This window comes from Podarcis melisellensis, assembly GCF_964234715.1.
Source record: "Podarcis melisellensis genome assembly, chromosome: 12".
NCBI classification, from domain to species: Eukaryota; Metazoa; Chordata; class Lepidosauria; order Squamata; family Lacertidae; genus Podarcis; species Podarcis melisellensis.
In genome coordinates this window covers 47,173,287-47,192,460 of record NC_138544.1, presented here as the reverse complement: position 1 = coordinate 47,192,460, position 19,174 = coordinate 47,173,287, and the positions used below count along the sequence as shown (strand labels likewise).

The 19,174-nt window shown below is 44.0% G+C and overlaps 1 protein-coding gene across 1 annotated transcript in view; it reads right to left on the bottom strand.

The window, feature by feature from the left end:
- Positions 1–18,681, bottom strand: part of PTPRN2 (protein tyrosine phosphatase receptor type N2) — a 604,238-nt gene extending 585,557 nt beyond the window's left edge. Inside the window, exon 1 of the mRNA XM_081882780.1 lies at positions 18,138–18,681. Coding sequence (XP_081738906.1) covers positions 18,138–18,273 — 136 coding nt within the window. The 5' untranslated portion in view covers positions 18,274–18,681. The remainder of the gene's footprint in view (positions 1–18,137) is intronic.
- Positions 18,682–19,174: the final 493 nt, after the last annotated feature.

Here is a 19,174-nt window from a genome sequence, read left to right as displayed (position 1 = left end):
GAAAGCCTTGCAAGTATATTCTTATCAATAATATTTGCTGTCAATTAGTTATTTTATGAAAGAAATATTATCTTTATTATCTGCTGTTTATGAACGCATTTGCTGTGTGAGTCAACCAGATTGTGACCTCCTTCCAAAGCATTGCAATTATTCATCACAAATGTGCGTCAATGGGAACGTTTATACACATGCACATTGTGTGTGTGAGTGAGATATAGGAAACATTTATATGTTAAAATGTATTTCTATATCTACAGTATCTGTATGCGTAACTGCAAAATGAAAGAATCACGGCAGGAGGAGAAGGTTATCTGGGTAAATCAGGTTTCGCAGGCTAGCATAAAAGAACAGACTGTTATATAAACAGTTTTCGGGGAAACTATTGATATAATAGTTAAAGTTTAGAGAAAAGTCGAATAAGAGGTGACGTGACAGAAGTTTACAAAATTACGCACGCATGGAGAAAGTGGCTAGAGAAACATTTTTCTCCCTCTCTCATAACACCAGAACTCATGGCTATCCAGTGAAGCCAAATGCTCAAAGATTCAGGATAGATAAGAAGATTCAGGATGGATAAACAGAAGGACTTATTTATGCAGGGCGTGCTTGAACAACGGAACTCATTCCCACTGGAGGAAGTGATGGCCACGAACTTGGATGGCTTTAAAAAAAGCATTAGACCAAATTCATGGAGAATTAAGGCTCTCAGTGACTACTAGCTAGGGGAAAGAGCTCTTGCTTGCAGGTTACCCACAGGAATCTGGCTCGCCGCTGTGAGAACAGGATGCTAGACTAGAATTATCAAAGCAGATGTGGTGGTAGTATGGAGAATCCCATTTGGCTGAAACCAAGAGACATTGTTAAGGGTCATCCTGACATCGACATTTTCCCGGTCCTTCATGGCTGTCCCTCCAGCTATAAAGAAATAATCCAAAAGGACAGAAAGACCCCAAATGTGAACATCTGTCTGGTACACATATATTCATGCATATTCAAGAAGAGTCCTTCTGGATCAAAAAGCCCCTCTAGAGCTAGACTGGGCAGCAATATCTCCTTTCTCCTTTTAACGACAAACCGTCGTTTTATAACTATTATGCAATTATTAAAATTGTAAAATATTGTTAATGTCACTGGTAGCGTGTGTGCAGCATTTTTCAGCGTGCACTGAAATCTGTTGATAGGCTCGACATCTCATTTATCCTTACAATATATTTCCTGCTAGGAGATGAATTAAGGCAAGGCACAGAGTTCAATCAAGTTCAATGTGCTGAGCCTTGGGTTTCTACGTTAAAAGCCAATGTGTGTTCATCACAATCCACTTTGGTTTAGCGTTTCAATTTTATTTATTAATTCAAAATGTTTTTATTTGAAAACCATGAAAGCTCTTCAGAAACCCTCTGTAAATGAAGACCATCCTGAGACTTCTGCTACATAACCCTCTCCCCTCTTCCTTATCTCCTGACAGTTATTGCAATTAAACTTCAAACACAATCTTGAGGCACTGGGTATATTAGTCTCTGCTGGCACTTTTAGTCTTGTTATTGCTATCTGCTATCTACCTTTGGGATGCTCAGTTTTGGCTTGCAAGTTGGATGGAACGCATTGTCCACTGCCCCATGGCAGGGGCAAACATTGTCTGACCATGTCAGGTACCTAGCTGTAAGGCACTGACAGTCTCAAATAAGGGATTCTGGAAGTAGCGCAGGGTGACTGAGTTCTGTGGTAGTTTGTAAGAGAACAGCCGTGTTGGCCTGCTCTCTGCTAACTTCAGCACCACCACTATGGAAAGCCAGGGTGTGGCTTCCAATTGGAGCTTCCAGTTCAGCAGAAATTAAGTAACACACATTGTGAATAGGAATACACTTGGAATCATATTTATTCCTTTATTTAAATCCTGATTTCTAGGGGGGTTTTGTTTATTTTTAAAAGTGCATATAGTAGTGCTTTCTATAATGTTTGTTTCAGCTAATTCTTTGTCGCTGTTTTATGAGCTAATGAACATCACTGATTTATTGCAGACTCTATTTCTCTGTCTAGTCACGTTTTCCAACAGGATTCAATAAACCATGGGTAATGATGGCTAACCCTAGTTTACTGTAATATATCTTCCATACATTTCCAAAGGACTGAAGCACGTCTTTCCCCAACGTGTGCTTAATTGAGTTCTATGACTCCACTGCCTGCAATGAAGACAGTAAAAATGTTTTTAAAGCCATTTGACAAATTCATGGGGGATCTGTGGATAACTGCTGAATATAGTGTTCCTGTTCAATGGAAATGCAGATCAGGGAATGGCACTTCAGTCTGTTTTGCATGGGGTTACAATTCCTTTGAAGAATTGGGTGTTCAAATGAAAGTGCTTATTGACCCAGCTTTCCTGCTGGATGTTCAGCAACTCACTGTGGCAAGAAGTCCTTAAAGAAGAATTGATTCATTGAGAAGGCAGATCTGGCTGTGGTGACACATATACTTCAGTCACCTTCTCACTGAAACATTGAAACATGCTTTATATGGGTCTGCCTTTGAAAAGTGTTGCAAAACTTTCTTTAGCTACCACTGAATGTTGCTAGCATTTAATTTTCTGCAGAACATCTTGTGCATTATAGCAAAAAGGCAGGATATAAATAGTTTAAAAACTGATCTTTACATTTTCAGAGCCAGTATCTGGTTAGCAGATATTGGCGCAGACAACAATAAATTATTTTTTCTGCTTATAAACTTCTCAAAGACTTCTGTTTGGACATTGCTGAAAACAGAATGCTGCCCTTTGGGTCCAAGGAAACGATGCCATTCTTATGCATATAAAAGACTGTGCTTTACCTATAGGTGGTCTTCAAGTTCCTTCCATTTCTATTATTTTAGCCTTTGAACTTAAGAGATATTTAGATATTTTGGTTGCTAGCAGACTGGCATCCTCAAGAAAACCTTCAGCCTACAGCATTTGAAGCAGGTTTCCAGTGGCTATTTGTGCCTTTACGTTATACTGAAAATGCCAGTTTGTAACACTGTAACTTAATTTCTACTTATTACCTTTTATGAATAATAGGAAAGTCTTTCTCTCGGTACAGAGATTATGAACAATTACATAATTATCCAAGAACAGACACAAAATACAATTACCATGCAACCAAAACAAAGCCAATTATGGAAGAAAGCTATTCAAGTCCTGCCAATGCTTTTCAAAATGTGGATTCCACACACACACACCCCAAAGGGAAAGCATGGAAAATCATAAATTCAGCACCCCACCAATAAATTCCACCAATATGATAACATTCCAGGACCCAATTATTTGAAGGAAAGTGAGAAGGGTAATTTATGCCCTCTACTCTTGTGGAAGAGATCTACATTATACTATTTGGGATGAAACAGTGAGCCTTGTGCAATATACTAAGTCATTACACAAAAACTAACCACTAAATGAGCTATATATGAGTGATTTAAAGCCGCATCCATCTGCCATTCACAACACTGTGTTACAGTATTACAAAGGGGAAGAACCAATTCAGGAAACCCCAAAATTATTACTGCTATTTGGTGCTTTTTAAAAAAAAAATGGTGCCAGAACTCACTATGAACACCTCCCTTCTTCTCTTAGAATGCCAATGGTGCCCACCTCAGAGGTGCCAGAACTGAGTTCTAGTGAGTTCTGGCTGGGGGAAAAACAACCCTGCTGCTTTTAATTATTCCAATATCATTCTAAGTTTAAAAGGCCTCTCTAGCCACCATGGCAAACCTGAGTGGCAGACAGCACAGGCACCTCACCCAGAATGCCTGGTTCTAAGAAGGACCTCCTCAGTGAGGCAAGGAAGGGAGGAGAAGGTGGAAGAGAAGACACTCTCTCTGCTATTGCCATTGCTCATTTAGTGAGGGAGGGGAGAGGAAGAGGAGGTGGTGCTGCCACTGCAAGGAAAAGAATGGGAGTGACGGCAGTGGGGAGATGAAAGGGGAGCAGCGGCAGAGTTGCAGGCTGGCTCAAATGATGCAATTTCTAGTGCTGGGCCTGCACAGTAATGTTAAGGGAAGTCACGTGAAATAACAATTTACCGTCAAACAGAAGAAGCCGCTTGACTGTACTACAAAAAGGCCTTTGTGCAACATAACTAAGGCACAAGGGCCAGGTATGTAATCAAAATAAATCATAATTTGCTAAGGGAACGACAGCACAATCAGCAACGTTGTGTCACCCTCTTAAGCTGCTGCTTCGCCAGATGAGCAACATCTAACTGAAAGGACTGGACCTTGTCGTATTATATTATGTTATTGTGAAGCAGCTCAAACAGTGGGTGCTGTGCGGTAATTATATTTTTAAGAGGCACCCCTCCTGTAGGCTTACAATTTAAGATGGGCAAGATACTAAGAAAAGCAGAAGAGACACAGAAGGAAAAGGAGAAGATAAGAAATATCAGAGGCCTTGGGAGAAGGAATATTCCATTAGATTGTTCTTTACATATGTGGCAGTAGACAAAAAGCTGAAGAAGTCCTTGCATTCAAGGGGAAAGGGGACGTGAGAAAGAAAGGATGGATGCATGAAACAGGATAACTAACCCAGAATTTCATCAATGGAATATTATCAGCATAGGAAAGACAACTAAACTGTCAACCATGGTTTTCTGGCTAACAGCTTATAGAACACCTATGGAAACTATGGTTAAGAGCTCTGGAACAAACCAGGGTAATAATCCATCATTTGAAGTTGGCTTCGTAGTTCTGAAGCTGTGGATGAGAAATCAGAGTTGATAAAAAGAATTCCTGATGTGTTTGCTCTCTGGTGTAAAGGGAAGAGTGAAATGAACGCTTGCGTGGCTGAAAGGCTTAAGCCAAGATATGACTGTCCAAATTCCCTCACAATGCAGGAAGGAGTTGAACACTTACAGCACAATCCAAACCCATAATCCACCAGGATGAACAAGTTTGGAATATTATTGTCAATATTGTTATTATATTTATATCCCAGCTTTCTCCCAGACCGAGACTCCAGACAGCTTACAGATAAAATTGTTGTTGTTTAGTCGTTTAGTCGTGTCCAACTTTTTGTGACCCCATGGACCAGAGCATGCCAGGCACTCCTGTCTTTCATTGCTTCCCGCAGTTTGGTCAAACTCATGCTGGTAGCTTTGATAACACTGTCCAACCATCTCGTCCTCCGTCGTCCCCTTCTCCTTGTGCCCTCAATCTTTCCCAACATCAGGGTCTTTTCCAGGGAGTCTTCTCTTCTCATGAGGTGGCCAAACTATTGGAGCTTCAGGATCAGTCCTTCCAGTGAGCACTCAGGGCTGATTTCCTTAAGAATGGATAGTTTGATCTTCTTGCAGTCCATGGGACTCTCAAGAGTCTTCTCCAGCACCATAATTCAAAAGCATCAATTCTTTGGCGATCAGCCTTCTTTATGGTCCAGCTCTCACTTCCATACATCACTACTGGGAAAAACATAGCTTTAACTATACAGACCTCTGTTGGCAAGGTGATGTCTCTGCTTTTTAAGATGCTGTCTAGGTTTGTCATCGCTTTTCTCCCAAGAAGCAGGCATCTTTTAATTTCGTAACTGCTGTCACCATCTGCAGTGATAATGGAGCCCAAGAAAGTAAAATCTCTCACTGCCTCCATTTCTTCCCCTTCTATCTGCCAGGAGGTGATGGGCCCAGTGGCCATGATCTTAGTTTTTTTGATGTTGAGCTTCAGACCATATTTTGCGCTCTCCTCTTTCACCCTCATTAAGAGGTTCTTTAATTCCTCCTCGCTTTCTACTCCTTCATGGATCACTGCCTTGTCATAGTGAAGGGGCTTGAATAACTCAGAGAAGCTATGAGCTATGCCGTGCAGGGCCACCGAAGATGGACAAGTCATAGTGGAGAGTTTTGACTAAATGTGATCCACCTGGAGCAGGAACCGGCAAGCCACTCCAGTACCCCTGCCAAGAAAACTCCATGGACAAAAGCAACAGATAAAATAGAAACAGCTAAAAACATACATTTATTGTTTGGGGGGGTTTCCCCAGATGTTCACCACTCCTCTTATTTATTTTATTTAAATATCTTTACCCCACATTTTCATATGAAGTGCTTGGCATACATACAGAATGAAATGCCAACTTTTCCAAGCACCCTGGTTGAAAATAAAGGGCAGAGAGAAGAACCTATTCAGACCCTTCCAGTGGGTGCAGCCTGTCCCTTCAGTAGGGTGGGAGCGATGGTGGCTGATGGAGGACACAGCAAGGAGGGGGAGAAAAAAAGGGGTGCAAGTAGGTGAAGGGGTACAGGGGCAGTGGGATGGAGAGCTGCCACAGGGTTCTAGTTGGCAGCCTAGGGGTAAGCTGGGGGCAACACCAGCAACAGGGCAGTGCTGCTGGGGGTGAGAAGGTCAACAGCCCCTGGAAGGGCCTACCAGAGGGGGCACCATGCCACTGCTGCACAGGGTGGGCAGCTGGTCCCAGGGCATGAACAAATAACCATGAAAGGCTGAGTCTGGAGACTGTGGAGGGCTGGCCACCACAGGGTGGATCCACCAGGTCCAGTTGACAACACTTGTAAGAGGAAGGCAAGGAGGAGTCAGGGCTGGAAAAGGAGTTGATCCTGCTGTCCAGGGAAACCCAGGAGCAGGGTGAAGATTTGACGTTTGTGCTCCAGGCTTCAGAGTCTCTAGTGGAGATCTGCAGCAAGTTGTCCATCCTAAACAAGCTTCCCATGTTTTGCTTGCCGGTCTTTTTCTGGGGGAGGTCTAGAGGTGCTGGAATACATAAGGGGTCATGTCCTGATTGAAGGCCTCTTCGCCCTGAAGGGAGATGGCCATGTTCTGCAGCTTGAGGGAGCTGGTGGGTGCCAGCTGTACGTCTTTCTTCTTCTGTTTCCTCAATAGGGTGGATGGGCCTTGCACTGCTCAGGGAGCCTCCAGGTCTACTTGCCCAGGGTTGCTGCTGGAAGGAGTGGCAGCATCTGGTGAGGTGTCTGGGATTGGTGGCTTGGGTCCATGTTTAGGAGCAGCATTTGATGGAGGCAAGCTCACTGGCAAGCTCACTGAGAGTCCCAAGAGTCCAGCGATAGCCTGAGCAGGAACAATGCTGGAGCTCCCTTATCCTGGATCAGCCAGGAATATACTAGCATAAGTTCCTGAACCTGCTAAACTGGGGCTCAGGTGAGAGAACTGAAGATGGACAGCCTTATATTGGCATGGATAGGAACATGGCAGAGGTGGGATTGTGCAAGAAGAAAGCTTACTCCTATTCCAAACCTGTTTCAGTTCAGTCGCATGACTGGAAACCTGGCAGAACTTACACTGGTTTAAAGAGTGGTGCAAGTCAAACTCTGTTTTAAAGCTTTGTTATCCCTCTGCCTTACTCAGTCCTATTCAGGCAGCTTTAGCCCTTCTTGCGAACAGAGTTTGGATCAGGGGTAACTTATGCCAGCTAATTTAAGACGGCTCAGTTCCACCAGCTCCCTGTACTTTGGCTTGCTTTGTTCTTAGCATTAGGTTCTGTTAGGTGGTGCAGGTTGCACCAAAGGTTACTGGGACAAAGAAGCAAGTAATAGTTGTCTCACTTTATATATATATACACGGGAAGACACCCGAGGACACCAAAACCTGCATTCCTGTACCCGTGAAAATCTACGAAAGCATATATATATATATATATATATATATATATATATATGCTTTCGTAGATTTTCACGGGTACAGGAATGCAGGTTTTGGTGTCCTCGGGTGTCTTCCCGTGTAAAAGTTTGGGGTGTCTAGGCGACGTTTCGACGAGGTCTCACTCGTCATCTTCAGGCTGGTGCTTTCGGCTTCTTGTTACCTGTTCCAGTAACAAGAAGCCGAAAGCACCAGCCTGAAGATGACGAGTGAGACCTCGTCGAAACGTCGCCTAGACACCCCAACTTTTACACGGGAAGACACCCGAGGACACCAAAACCTGCATATATATATATATATATATATATTCCAGCAGTTACCCTGTCTCCAACCCTGCTCAAAAACTTCCTTGGGTCAGTATGCATAAATGCATTCTCAAAGTTAGGGTTCATAAAACAACTTGCAGTTATTTAAAAAAAACACTTTTTTAAAATTAGGCAAACAGAAGGCTGGTGTTTACAATGAGATATTTTCAGCTCAGAGATTATGGTTGGGAGGATGAGCAGACTTAATTTACATGCAGCTCAGGTTCTGAGTTTTCATGAAAGGATTTAACACTTCTGGCAATTTACTTTTCCTGCTGACCACAGAAATAGGTTTTTGTTCTGAATAAATTTAATAATAATAGAAGGCTAAGCTGTGTTTTGTTTTGTTTTGTTTTGTTTTGAAGTTTCTGAGGACTTGTACTTACCTTTTGAGTCATGTATACCTTACGGGCTTTCTTGGGGAAGAATTTACCATATTTTTTGCTCTATAAGACTCGCTTTTCCCCTGCTAAAATGTAAGGGGAAATGTGTGTGCGAATGCAGGCTGCGCAGCTATCCCAGAAGCCAGACCAGCAAGAGGGATTGCTGCTTTCACTGTGCAGCGATCCCTCTTGCTGTTCTGGCTTCTGAGATTCAGAATTTCCCCCCCTTGTTTTCCTCCTCCAAAAACTAGGTGCGTCTTGTGGTCTGGTGCGTCTTATAGAGCGAAAAATACGGTACTATTTGTAATTCTCTGGTAGCAAAAACATACACAAGTCTTACAATCCTGTTTTCAAAAAGACCACCCAGAATACTTCAGTCTTCCTTTCAATAAAAGTTATCATTTGTGCCCTCCCCCCTCCCCACAGCCCCTTCAATCCACCACATAATTATGATCTAGTTCCATTGATTTAAATCAGACTAACAGTGCAAACCTGTACATTTTTACTCGGACGTCACCTCAATAAGACTTACTCTGAGATAAGTGTGTACTGTATAGGATTTCCGTCTTAACCACTTGCAACTTGTGTGCATGAGTGAAAACAGGATATTAATGTCAAATTAATTTTCTAATATTCAAAGGCAAAAGAATCACAGCAGTGGTAGATTTGCCTTCATTACCTTAAAAATATTGGAAGAAAGGGCCCTCTTTTGTTATATATGCATCCCTTCAAGCACAAACGATTTTCATAAATATTCGCCTCCAGTTACCTTCTGCACTGTAAGCACTATGTAAGCATGAGAAAACAAATGATTTCCCAGGAAACCACTATTTTAAAAATGGTGTCATATGTTGCTGAGTATTTATTTCCTCCTCTTTTATGTTCATGAATTCGCTGCACCAAAATTGAAACCTTACATAGAAAACCATTCTCAGATGCCCACCCATTTCCTTTAACTCCTGGTGGCAAATTCTCTTTCTCCTATGCCAAATGCCAGAGACCTGTGCAGAGCTTTTGAGTTTTCTTTTTCATTGTTGCAGATTCATTCCTGCAAATGTTGTTTGCTTGATGAGTTAGAATGTGCATGTAATGCATCTAAACTTTTATTATAAAATAGATTAATTTAGGCTTGGATTGTGTCAGCATGCACATGCTAAAACATTATCATGATCAATAATAATAATAATAATTTATACCCAGCCTATCTGACTGGGTTTCCCAAGCCACTCTAGGCAGCTTCCAACAAAATATCAAAAATACAATAAAACATCAGATATTAAAAACTCCCCTAAACAGGGCTGCCTTCAGATTATCACTTACATGATTTTAATAACATATTTCAAATCCAAACCAGACTTTTTTGGTTTAGCCACGTTAAACACTCGTAGCAAGGCTTATGAAGTTCTGTCCTGTGGCAGTTTAAAGACCCATAAATTTATTGTGGTACAAACTTCCACAGGTAATGCTTTGTCAGATTCAACCACCAGGCTTCAACGGTTCACCAGACTTCAGTGATACACAAAATATTTGAAACATTACATTGGTATTGCGATGAATTGGGACTATTGTGTGTCCCAACGCAAACAAGTGCAACTGTATAGCTGTTTCTGTTGGTGCGGAATCTGCTTGACCACGCTGGACAAATGAGCAGCAGCGTTAACTCTGAGAGCACTGACCACCATTTGCAGAAGGAAGGGTAGGGGGACAAATATGGTTTCCAAGAACTGAGGGAGATGCAGGGGGTGACATTCACCTCCAGAACACGGAGGAGGAGGAGTGACACCATAATTCCCCTGGTGCTCAGGCAGCTCAATGGACCTTCCTTTATCTGAGGCTTTCAAGTTTGCAGGTGACATTGATATAGAAAAAGTCAGACTAGGTGGTCCTTAAAAAAAAAAAGTAAGATGTTTGGATTTGATATCCCGCTTTATCACTACCCTAAGGAGTCTCAAAGCGGCTAACAATCTCCTTTCCCCTCCTCCCCCACAACAATCACTCTGTGAGGTGAGTGGGGCTGAGAGACTTCAGAGAAGGGTGACTAGCCCAAGGTCACCCAGCAGCTGCATGTGGAGGAGCGGGGAATCGAACCCAGTTCCCCAGATTACGAGTCCACCACTCTTAACCACTACACCACACTGGCTCTCCAGTTTACTTCTATGCTAGAGAGATGTTTACTTCTATGCTAGAGAGGTGAGTTTTAAAAAATGTTATTGCAGCAGCAGAGCATTGCTGTGAATAAATGGAAAGCCTCTTTTTAAAGAGCTACATGAGTGCTTCTGTAGATAAGCATTCTTTCAAGTACTAAAAATACATTGAAGAGCCCACATCAGAAATGTTCCTAGGAATCTGGAGAAGGGATATGTTACCATAAGGATTCCCATCACAACTGTCAGCTGAAACGTATTAACGTATCTTACTTTTGGAGGCTAGTTTCAGCTTTGCCAGTATAAAAGCTTGGTGATTTTTTAAAAAAAAACACTTGCCAAACCAATTTGTCCGGAGATGAAAGCAGATGACAACTCTGCAATGCCATCTTCAAGACTCTGAAAAATTGCCATATATGTTGTGTATTGAATTGCAGGCACAGCATAGTAGCAGAGCAGCCAGGAACTAGTTAAGGGAGGTAGTGATTGCTTTTAATTAGCTGCACCTAGGTTGGGTAGTGCTAGCCCAGGTGCCTATGAATAGCAGCAGGGTTGGGGTTTTTGTGTGTCTTTCTACTTGCTTGCTGCCATGAATAAAGATGTTACCATGCCACCACTGGCTGGACTCACCATATAATCATATATATGCAACTTTATGCAGATGGCAATAGCAAAAAAGAAAGTGCCAAAGTTAATGTTTTGATTAAAAATAAATGAATTTTCAGGTAACTCAAGCTATCGAACCATATCACTAATGGGTCTACCAGAATATCACATCAAAATGTAACAAGCAAACTAGAAATACAGGTGATATAATCTCCTTTACATTCAAAAATTGCTGCTAGAAATGTGCCCCCAAGCAAGGATTTCCCTCCAAAATACACCAGGCTGGAATAAATAGTATGTCTAGCACCTGGAATTTTTTTCTCCTTTCCTGCTGCTGTCCGTAACAAGACCCTGTTTTTTTGTAGCTGGTTTTCTGAGTGAGCGAGTGCAAATTTTCCATGCAACAAGTTGAGCCAGCAATGATCTCTGATATGTCAGGGAAAGGAAACACACATGAAGATTAAATTGGATGTGACCATTTATTAAGAATATCCATATTCTAACATTAATGCTTATCATTGTATGATCCTATCTCTTTAATTTCTATAGCACCCCAAATCCCCAGTATACAGTTTCAACATGATATTATGGTGTTCTACTTCTTCAACACACACGAGTGGCGCTGTGGGTTAAACCACAGAGCCTAGGACTTGCCGATCAGAAGGTCAGCAGTTCAAATCCCCACAACGGGGTGAGCTCCCGTTGCTCTATCCCTGCTCCTGCCAACCTAGCAGTTCAAAAGCACGTCAAAGTGCAAGTAGATCAATAGGTACTGCTCCAGTGGGAAGGTAAACGGAGTTTCTGCGCGCTGCTCTGGTTCGCCAGAAGTGGCAAAGTCATGCTGGCCACATGACCCGGAAGCTGTACGCCGGCTCCCTCGGCCAATAAAGCGAAATGAGCATCGCAACCCCAGAGTCGGTCACGACTCTACCTAATGGTCAGGGGTTCCTTTACATTTACTTCTTCAACATGATACGATGTTCTATGTGGGTAAGTTTAGCTTCAAGAACAAAGCTTTGCTATAGCTTGTGGTTAGTGAAGAGAGAGCTTAACCATGAGCCTGGGTTTGGATGCCACACCAAGCCAAACCTTGGCTTAGCTGTGCGCACACAGGCGTAAAAGGGCTACGGAGCAGCGAAGTGGCTGCAAACTTCTCTCCAGGAGGCCACACTTCCATGCACTCCTGCATAGCTTACCATGACAACACGTGAACCAGATCACTGTAACTTGGCTCTGCTCAATTCAGTCATGCCAACTGGTAGCTAATACATACCGCCAATGCTAATTTGTTCAGTAACGGAATGAAAAGACTGTGTTCTTTAACAATCCATTGTGAAACTGTGGACTTGCATAACACAACTACACATGTTTACTCAAAAGCACGTCCCACTGAGTTCAATGGGAATTAGCTGCTACCTAAGGGGGAGATAGGATTGTAGTCAGGCCAAGCAATCCTAAATCCCAACTGGGAGCCAAACTTGCATCCAAATCCTTGCCATCTTATACTGGCCAGGATGGAACTGGGGCAGGGAGGGGCAGATTTCCTGCATTTTTGTTGCTCCAGGCTGGTACAGTCAAGGTGTCATGACTCAAGAGTCCAGCAGCAGCCAGAGCCAGACGCAGCGAGCCTGCTGCTGAAGAACAGGAAACAACCGAGGCTGGGGTATATAGTCTCCAGAAGAAGCTCGCCAGAGCCTGGATCCTCACAGGCAAACCTCCCTCTCAGGAGCCAAAACCTTCCCTCAGGACCTCACCAGTACAATAGTGCAGAGACTAGGGAATTGAGGAGGGGTGGCCATCTTAGGCCAGAGGGTTGGCCCGTTAAGACTCTATAGTTAGTCATAAGGGGGCACAGGCTGAGAGAGTCTGAAAGCAGGAGCTTCAGGAAGTTCTGTTTGCTGCCATACTCTGTTGGAACAAGTTGCTTACTTGAAGCTATCCTACAGTCAGTCTTGCCTCCTTGTCTGTAGGATTTGGCATTGGGCCACGACATGATTAGGATAGATCAGTTCATACAAGCTACAACTTCTATTTCCTCTTGCCATGTATCGCTGTAGCCAGATTAGACAACTCCAGGAACAGGTGTGGCTGGCACACTAGTTTTCAATGTGCAAACACATTCCTGGCCAAAACCTAAGCATCTAGACTCAGGGTTTAATCCAGGAGTACACCCAAGGAGCGAACCTATGTTTTCAGGGGGAGTGTAACACACACACGCACTCAAGCACAGGCTGAATCCTTATTCCCTATCCTTTCAATGTGATAGAACTGTGAATCAATTATATAATGGGGAATGGGGTTTAAATGAGACATGTCCAAGGCCATAGGTACCAACTCCCTGAGTGCCCGGGCACCCACAAAATTCCCATGAAGGGGCCGGGCACCCACAAATTTCAGTGCCAGGGCCATGCACACTGCATGGCACCCACGTCCCCAGGCACCCACGGTTGCGGGGCCAAGTTGGCACTCCTGTCCAGGGCAGCTCTTCAATTTTTGGTGAAAGATATCATTCCCATGGAGAAGGCTGTGCTCAGGGAAGTTCCCTAGAGGCGTACCTCCAGAGAACCTTCCCGGCCTTTGAAGAGGGCACCATGTAGAACCAGCATTTTGCTCTCACAGATACCTATGGGAATGCCTCAAACAGAAAATGAGCACAATAGCCTTCTCTCATTTGTGTTCCCCCTGTTACTGGTGGTTCAAAGGCATATTGCCCGTGGCAGTGGAAATAGTATTACCATGATAACTATCAACCACTGATAGTCCAATCCTCCATGAATTTGCATCATCCTATTTTAAAGTCATCTAAGTGGACAGCAAAATCCATTACTGTGGTCCTTGCTTCTACCATCTTCAGCGGTACCAAATACTTTTGGTTCCTGGAAGTTTCACCCTTTCTCACTTACTTTCCTCATACCTAGAGAACTGTCTCCCAGAACTTCTTGATAGCGTCATTTTTCTCTCTTTCTCCCTTCAAGTCCTCCTTTCATCATTATCCTTCAGTCATCACCCCCAACTGAAAACACATGTCACTACATTAGTACCTGTTCATCCCACCTGACTTCCCCTATCCTCCATACTTTTCTCTGTTGCTTTCTTCTTCCAATATTAAATTGTAGATTGTATGTTCTTTGAGCCAGTGACACTTTTTTTTTTACTTAAGATAAAGCATACCCAAATATTAAGATGGTGACCCACATTTAGGTAGCACCCTATATCTTTTGAATACTCTCCCTAGGAAAACCTTGCCTGCCATAAACCTGAAGTAAGGACTTTACTTACCCAGGCCTTTTAGGTAGTCTGCCTTGTTATTTTTATTCCATTGTGGATTTATTCCAGGATTTATTTTGCTTTTTAAATCTGTTTGATGTTGCTTTTTTAAAAAATAATAATAATTCTTTGTCATTCTGGGAACATTTTTCAGATTGAAAACGCAGGTCCTAAATATTCCAAATGAATAAAATGTTGCTGTATAAAGAATCGTATGCACCAACGGCACTATAAAAACAAATAATATGTTTGCTGGTATAATAAGTAGTTACTTATGCATGTCTGAACGCATTAAAAATTCAACATTCAGTTCCAAGAGATATTTTGAAACAAGAAAATGGAAAAGCAACAACATAAACTTGATAGTTTGAAGGCGAGGCATCAGTGCCTTGCATCCGTTTTCTGCTCTTCAAATGTGGTGGCATTTACTTTGGTTATATTCAGTCAGATGCTTCAGAAAGATATTTATTCTCAAGGTAGAAACACTTCTTGGCACCACTCCATTTCTCCCATTATCAACACTTTATTAACAGAGAAAAAGACCCTGGTGCCGATTTTGCCCATGTCCTAGTGATAATGTTCTATAATCTCTTAAAATAATATTTTAAAACTATTTCCACCACAGCATGACAAACTCAGAATTAGTTAAGTAAGCTTAGGCACAGTCATAAATGGAGCCCACTCCCTTTTAAAATAGTGAAATACTTTTCAATCACAGCAAAGTGCTTGTTTTCCTGGTTCTTTCTCCTTTTCAAACACACTACTGGGATTTCAAATTACTTCCCTGTTTTAAAAAGGAGTGGGCTCCATTTATGATTGCCCCCAAGGTTGCCTAACTAGTTCTGAGTTTGCTTTTTAATTCAAGGGCAGGTTTGTTCTTTAAATTGACTTTAGTGCTTGCACAAATCAATCTAGAGTGCGCAGGCTGACCTTTCGAAAACCATCTGGGGGAAATCACGTACTGATTTTGTGTTATCCTTCCTGTGCTTCCCAAATTATTTGCAATGCATGCTTAGAACCATTATGAGGCAAATGCATAAATGTGTTAAGGAGCAGTGAAAGGGTGGATTTTGGTTTATAAATAACAGGTAGTGTTTACTTTGGACAAGTGCACCCCTTAACAAGATATAGGAATGATTTTTCTGTGGCATTGATAATTGTTAGTACTGCTACCTCCAATCCAGTTTCCTTTAAACACCTGTCCACATCTTTTAAGATATGGGACACATTATTATTTTAATCTCAGTATGCAGACTCCTGCAAATATTATCAGCTTAATTCCATGACCCTTTCAGTTGGGAAGCAAGCATGGAAACATAGGTTCTATTAATTTGCTCTTACTAACAGAGAGCTTTTAACAGAGACTAATGTAAGGCTGATTCTTCTTTTACCTGCTCTGGACAGTAAGTGCCAAGCTCTACAAGGACACAAGCTGAGGCAACCTGTTCTTTCACAAAAATAATAGCAAAGATGAGGCTGGAATGGCCTATATAGGTCATTGTAACACTGCAGGGTCTCAGGTGGCTTCTCAGTAAAAACGATCCCCCCCCCCAATATAAAGTAAGCTTGGGGTGAACAGATTAATGGCACTGAGTCAGATTCTCAGTATGTGACTTAATATGTCATTTTCAAAGTCTAGCTTTCTTTAATGTATCTCTAGGTATCTGTGTGACTCCAGTGAGAACATGGAATTTCAATGATTAAATGTGTTCATAGGGAATCAGCTAATAAGGGAACAAATTCTAGAGGGATAGAAAAGCTAGCTTTTATGGCAAAAGCTATTATTATGGTGCCTTAAAGGCTACAAGACGGATTGTGATGAAGATTGAAAGCTTATAAATCTGTAGGACTTTAAGGTGCCAAAAGACAAGTTTTTGTTTTCATCACGGGAAGTTTGTAACGATAGTCCTGTCAGCATGTCATTGTTTGGGAGAGTTTGCAACTGAAATCTGCACTATATTGTTATTGGCAAAATAACTGGGCTTATAGAGTTAGAATTCACTTTAGTTTCAGAATACCACTGTACACTACAATTATAACGGGAATACTTTTAATTTGTGGAGCTCAGATATCAGGAAGCGTTAAACAAGTAAAGAGTGATATGGTAAAAGTTTTAGAGGATTAACAGTAACATTAGTTAAGTTGGGAGGATATCTCTTAAAAGGGGGGAAAGGTTTTGAAGAATGACTACAATATTATATTGAAAATTTCCTACATTTGGAGTGTTTATTGGTAAGGAATATATATTCAGTGTATCTGATATAGAACAATTGCTTACAACTACAAAAAGGTAATATCAATAAAAAGAACTCCATTTTTGGCCAGCATGTTCAACAAGATGATAGTTTGATAGGTATATAGAGAGATCAATTGGCCTAGGGAGTCTGACCTATAAACGACTTTACCTGAATTAATTAGGTGAGAAAGGGAAATGGTCTATTTGAATATTGCTGGGGGAGGGGTTGGAATTGAAGAAGAGAAATAAGCTAGGTTGGTAAAAAAGTTGAAGGGCAAGAGCCTCACCAAGGGAATGTGTGACTCTCCAGTAAGAAATTGTCTATGAAGGTTTATGAAACGATCAACAACAGTTGGGTGATCAACTCTAGTACATGTGACTAATGGAACTTCTTGATTCAGTGAGTTGAATTTAGCATTATTGCTGCTGCTGTTTATTAAATTTGTATACCGCCTTTCACCCAGAGTCCTCAGGGCACTTCACAACAATGTAGAATTTTGGAAAAACACCACCACCAGGTTTCACTGGGAAGTAGGTGAGATGTTTCAAATGGGGGAAATATCAGTGGTGTGCACTGTGGAGGCCAATGAGCTGGTTATCTAACTTTGGATGGGCCTAGCAAGGAACATTAAGAGAGCAGGGTAGGTTGTAGGATGTTCGCAGCAGCCTGTGGGTATGAAGAAATGAACATTCTTGAAGTAACTGGGGCAGCCCTTGGAGCTGGCCCTGTAATAAGGTGCATGTGGAGCATGTGGAAATGCAGTTGCTTTGCTAGTGCCATAGACTTCACAAAGTATAACTTGTAAGAGGATGATTTGTGAAAGAGATCTCTTGGTTCTGAGCAGAGCAGCAGCTGTCCAGGGGGACAGAACATTTTTGGGGGGGGGGTAACATGGAAGAATGGGGGTCTGCAAAGTAGTAGCAGCCTCCCCTCAAGCCCTGCAAGGGGTGAGTCAGTGAGGCTCAACTGGGTGGCAATGGGAACACCTGAGGGAGGAGGGAGGCAGGTAAAAACACACAGGTGCGCAAGGGCTGACCCAAACCTCTGCTACCAGGGGACTTGAAATACACGCGTGTAAGTGTGGGTATATCTACACAACCGCTTTTGAGGGTTTCTGTCACTGACCAAGCGGTATACAAAAGCTGTGAAATTAAATTAATTGAATACACACGCACGCGCGGATAGCAGGTGTTGCGCACCTCAGTAAGAATATGTGAGGGGAGGAATTAATACGTGTCGACTGAGGGGTGTGTGGAGGGAAACAGAAGGTCTCCTCAGGAGAAGGATTTCGGCCGCGGGGGCAGAGGCAGGCCCCTGGAGGGCAGGGTTTCCTGCGCTAGCCAGGGAAGGATCCCCGCGCCCTTTCGCCCTCCTCACAAGTTGCGCCTCAGAGGCGAGCGGTGGCGGCGGCGGCGCCACTTTTCCCGCCCGCGGGCGGCCCTGGCTCACCTGCCCTGGCCCGGCGGGCAGCCTCTCCCCTTCCCCGCCCTCTCCTCCCTCCTGCGGCGGCGCCTCCTGCCCTGCGCGTCCTCCGCTCCTTCCCTTGCAGCCCAGCTCTCCACTCACCGAATTTGGCCTCTGCTCCAGCGGCGCTGGCGGCGGCGGCGGCGGCTCCGCCTCGGTGCCGGGCGACGACGAGGACCAGGAGCAGCTGCTGCAGCAGGCGGAACGCGAGGCTGGAGGTGCCGGGCGACCCCATCATGCGTGGCCCATGGCAAGCGCCTGCCTGCTTGCCCGGCCCGCCTCGTCTTCCTGTCCCCTCGCAGCGGCTCAGTCCATGCCCCCTCGGCTCCGGGGCCAGGCTGCAGGCGCTCCCCGGCAGGCTCCCTTCAACACCCAGGACAGCGACCAGCGCCGTCCCCTCGGCTCGCCAGCCTCAGCCAGCCAGGCGGCCCCTCCCTGCCTCGCTTCCTCCTCGCCCGGCAGCGCCAGGCGCCTCCTCCTCGCAATGAACTGCCTGCCGCTGCTGCTGCTGCTCTCTTCGCGCAGCTCTTTCGACGCGCTGCTGCTGCTACTGGCTCGCACTGCAAGCTCCACAGCCTTCCCTCAGCTGAGGCGGGCCAAGTGCGCCTGCTGGCCCTTCTTCTTCCTCTTCCTCCTCAATACCCCTTCCATCTCTTTCCTCCCTCCCAGTGGCGTAGCGTGGGTTGTCAGCACCCGGGGCAAGGCAAGTAATTTGCGCCCCCTAACCCTAACCCCCAGATGTTGCGCCCGGTGCGGCCGCCCCCCCTGCACTCCCCCCACGCTACGCCACTGTTCCCTCCCACTCTCCAAGGCTTAACTTCCCTACAGGTAGAGGGACTGTCTCGCCAGAGTGGTGCATGCTCTGGTTATCTCCCGCTTGGACTACTGCAATGCACTCTACGTGGGGCTACCTTTGAAGGTGACCCAGAAACTACAACTAATCCAGAATGCGGCAGCTAGACTGGTGACTGGGGGCGGCCGCCGAGACCATATAACACCGGTCTTGAAAGACCTACATTGGCTCCCAGTACGTTTCCGAGCACGATTAAAAGTGTTGGTGCTGACCTTTAAAGCCCTAAACGGCCTCGGCCCAGTATACCTGAAGGAGCGTCTCCACCCCCATCATTCTGCACAGACGC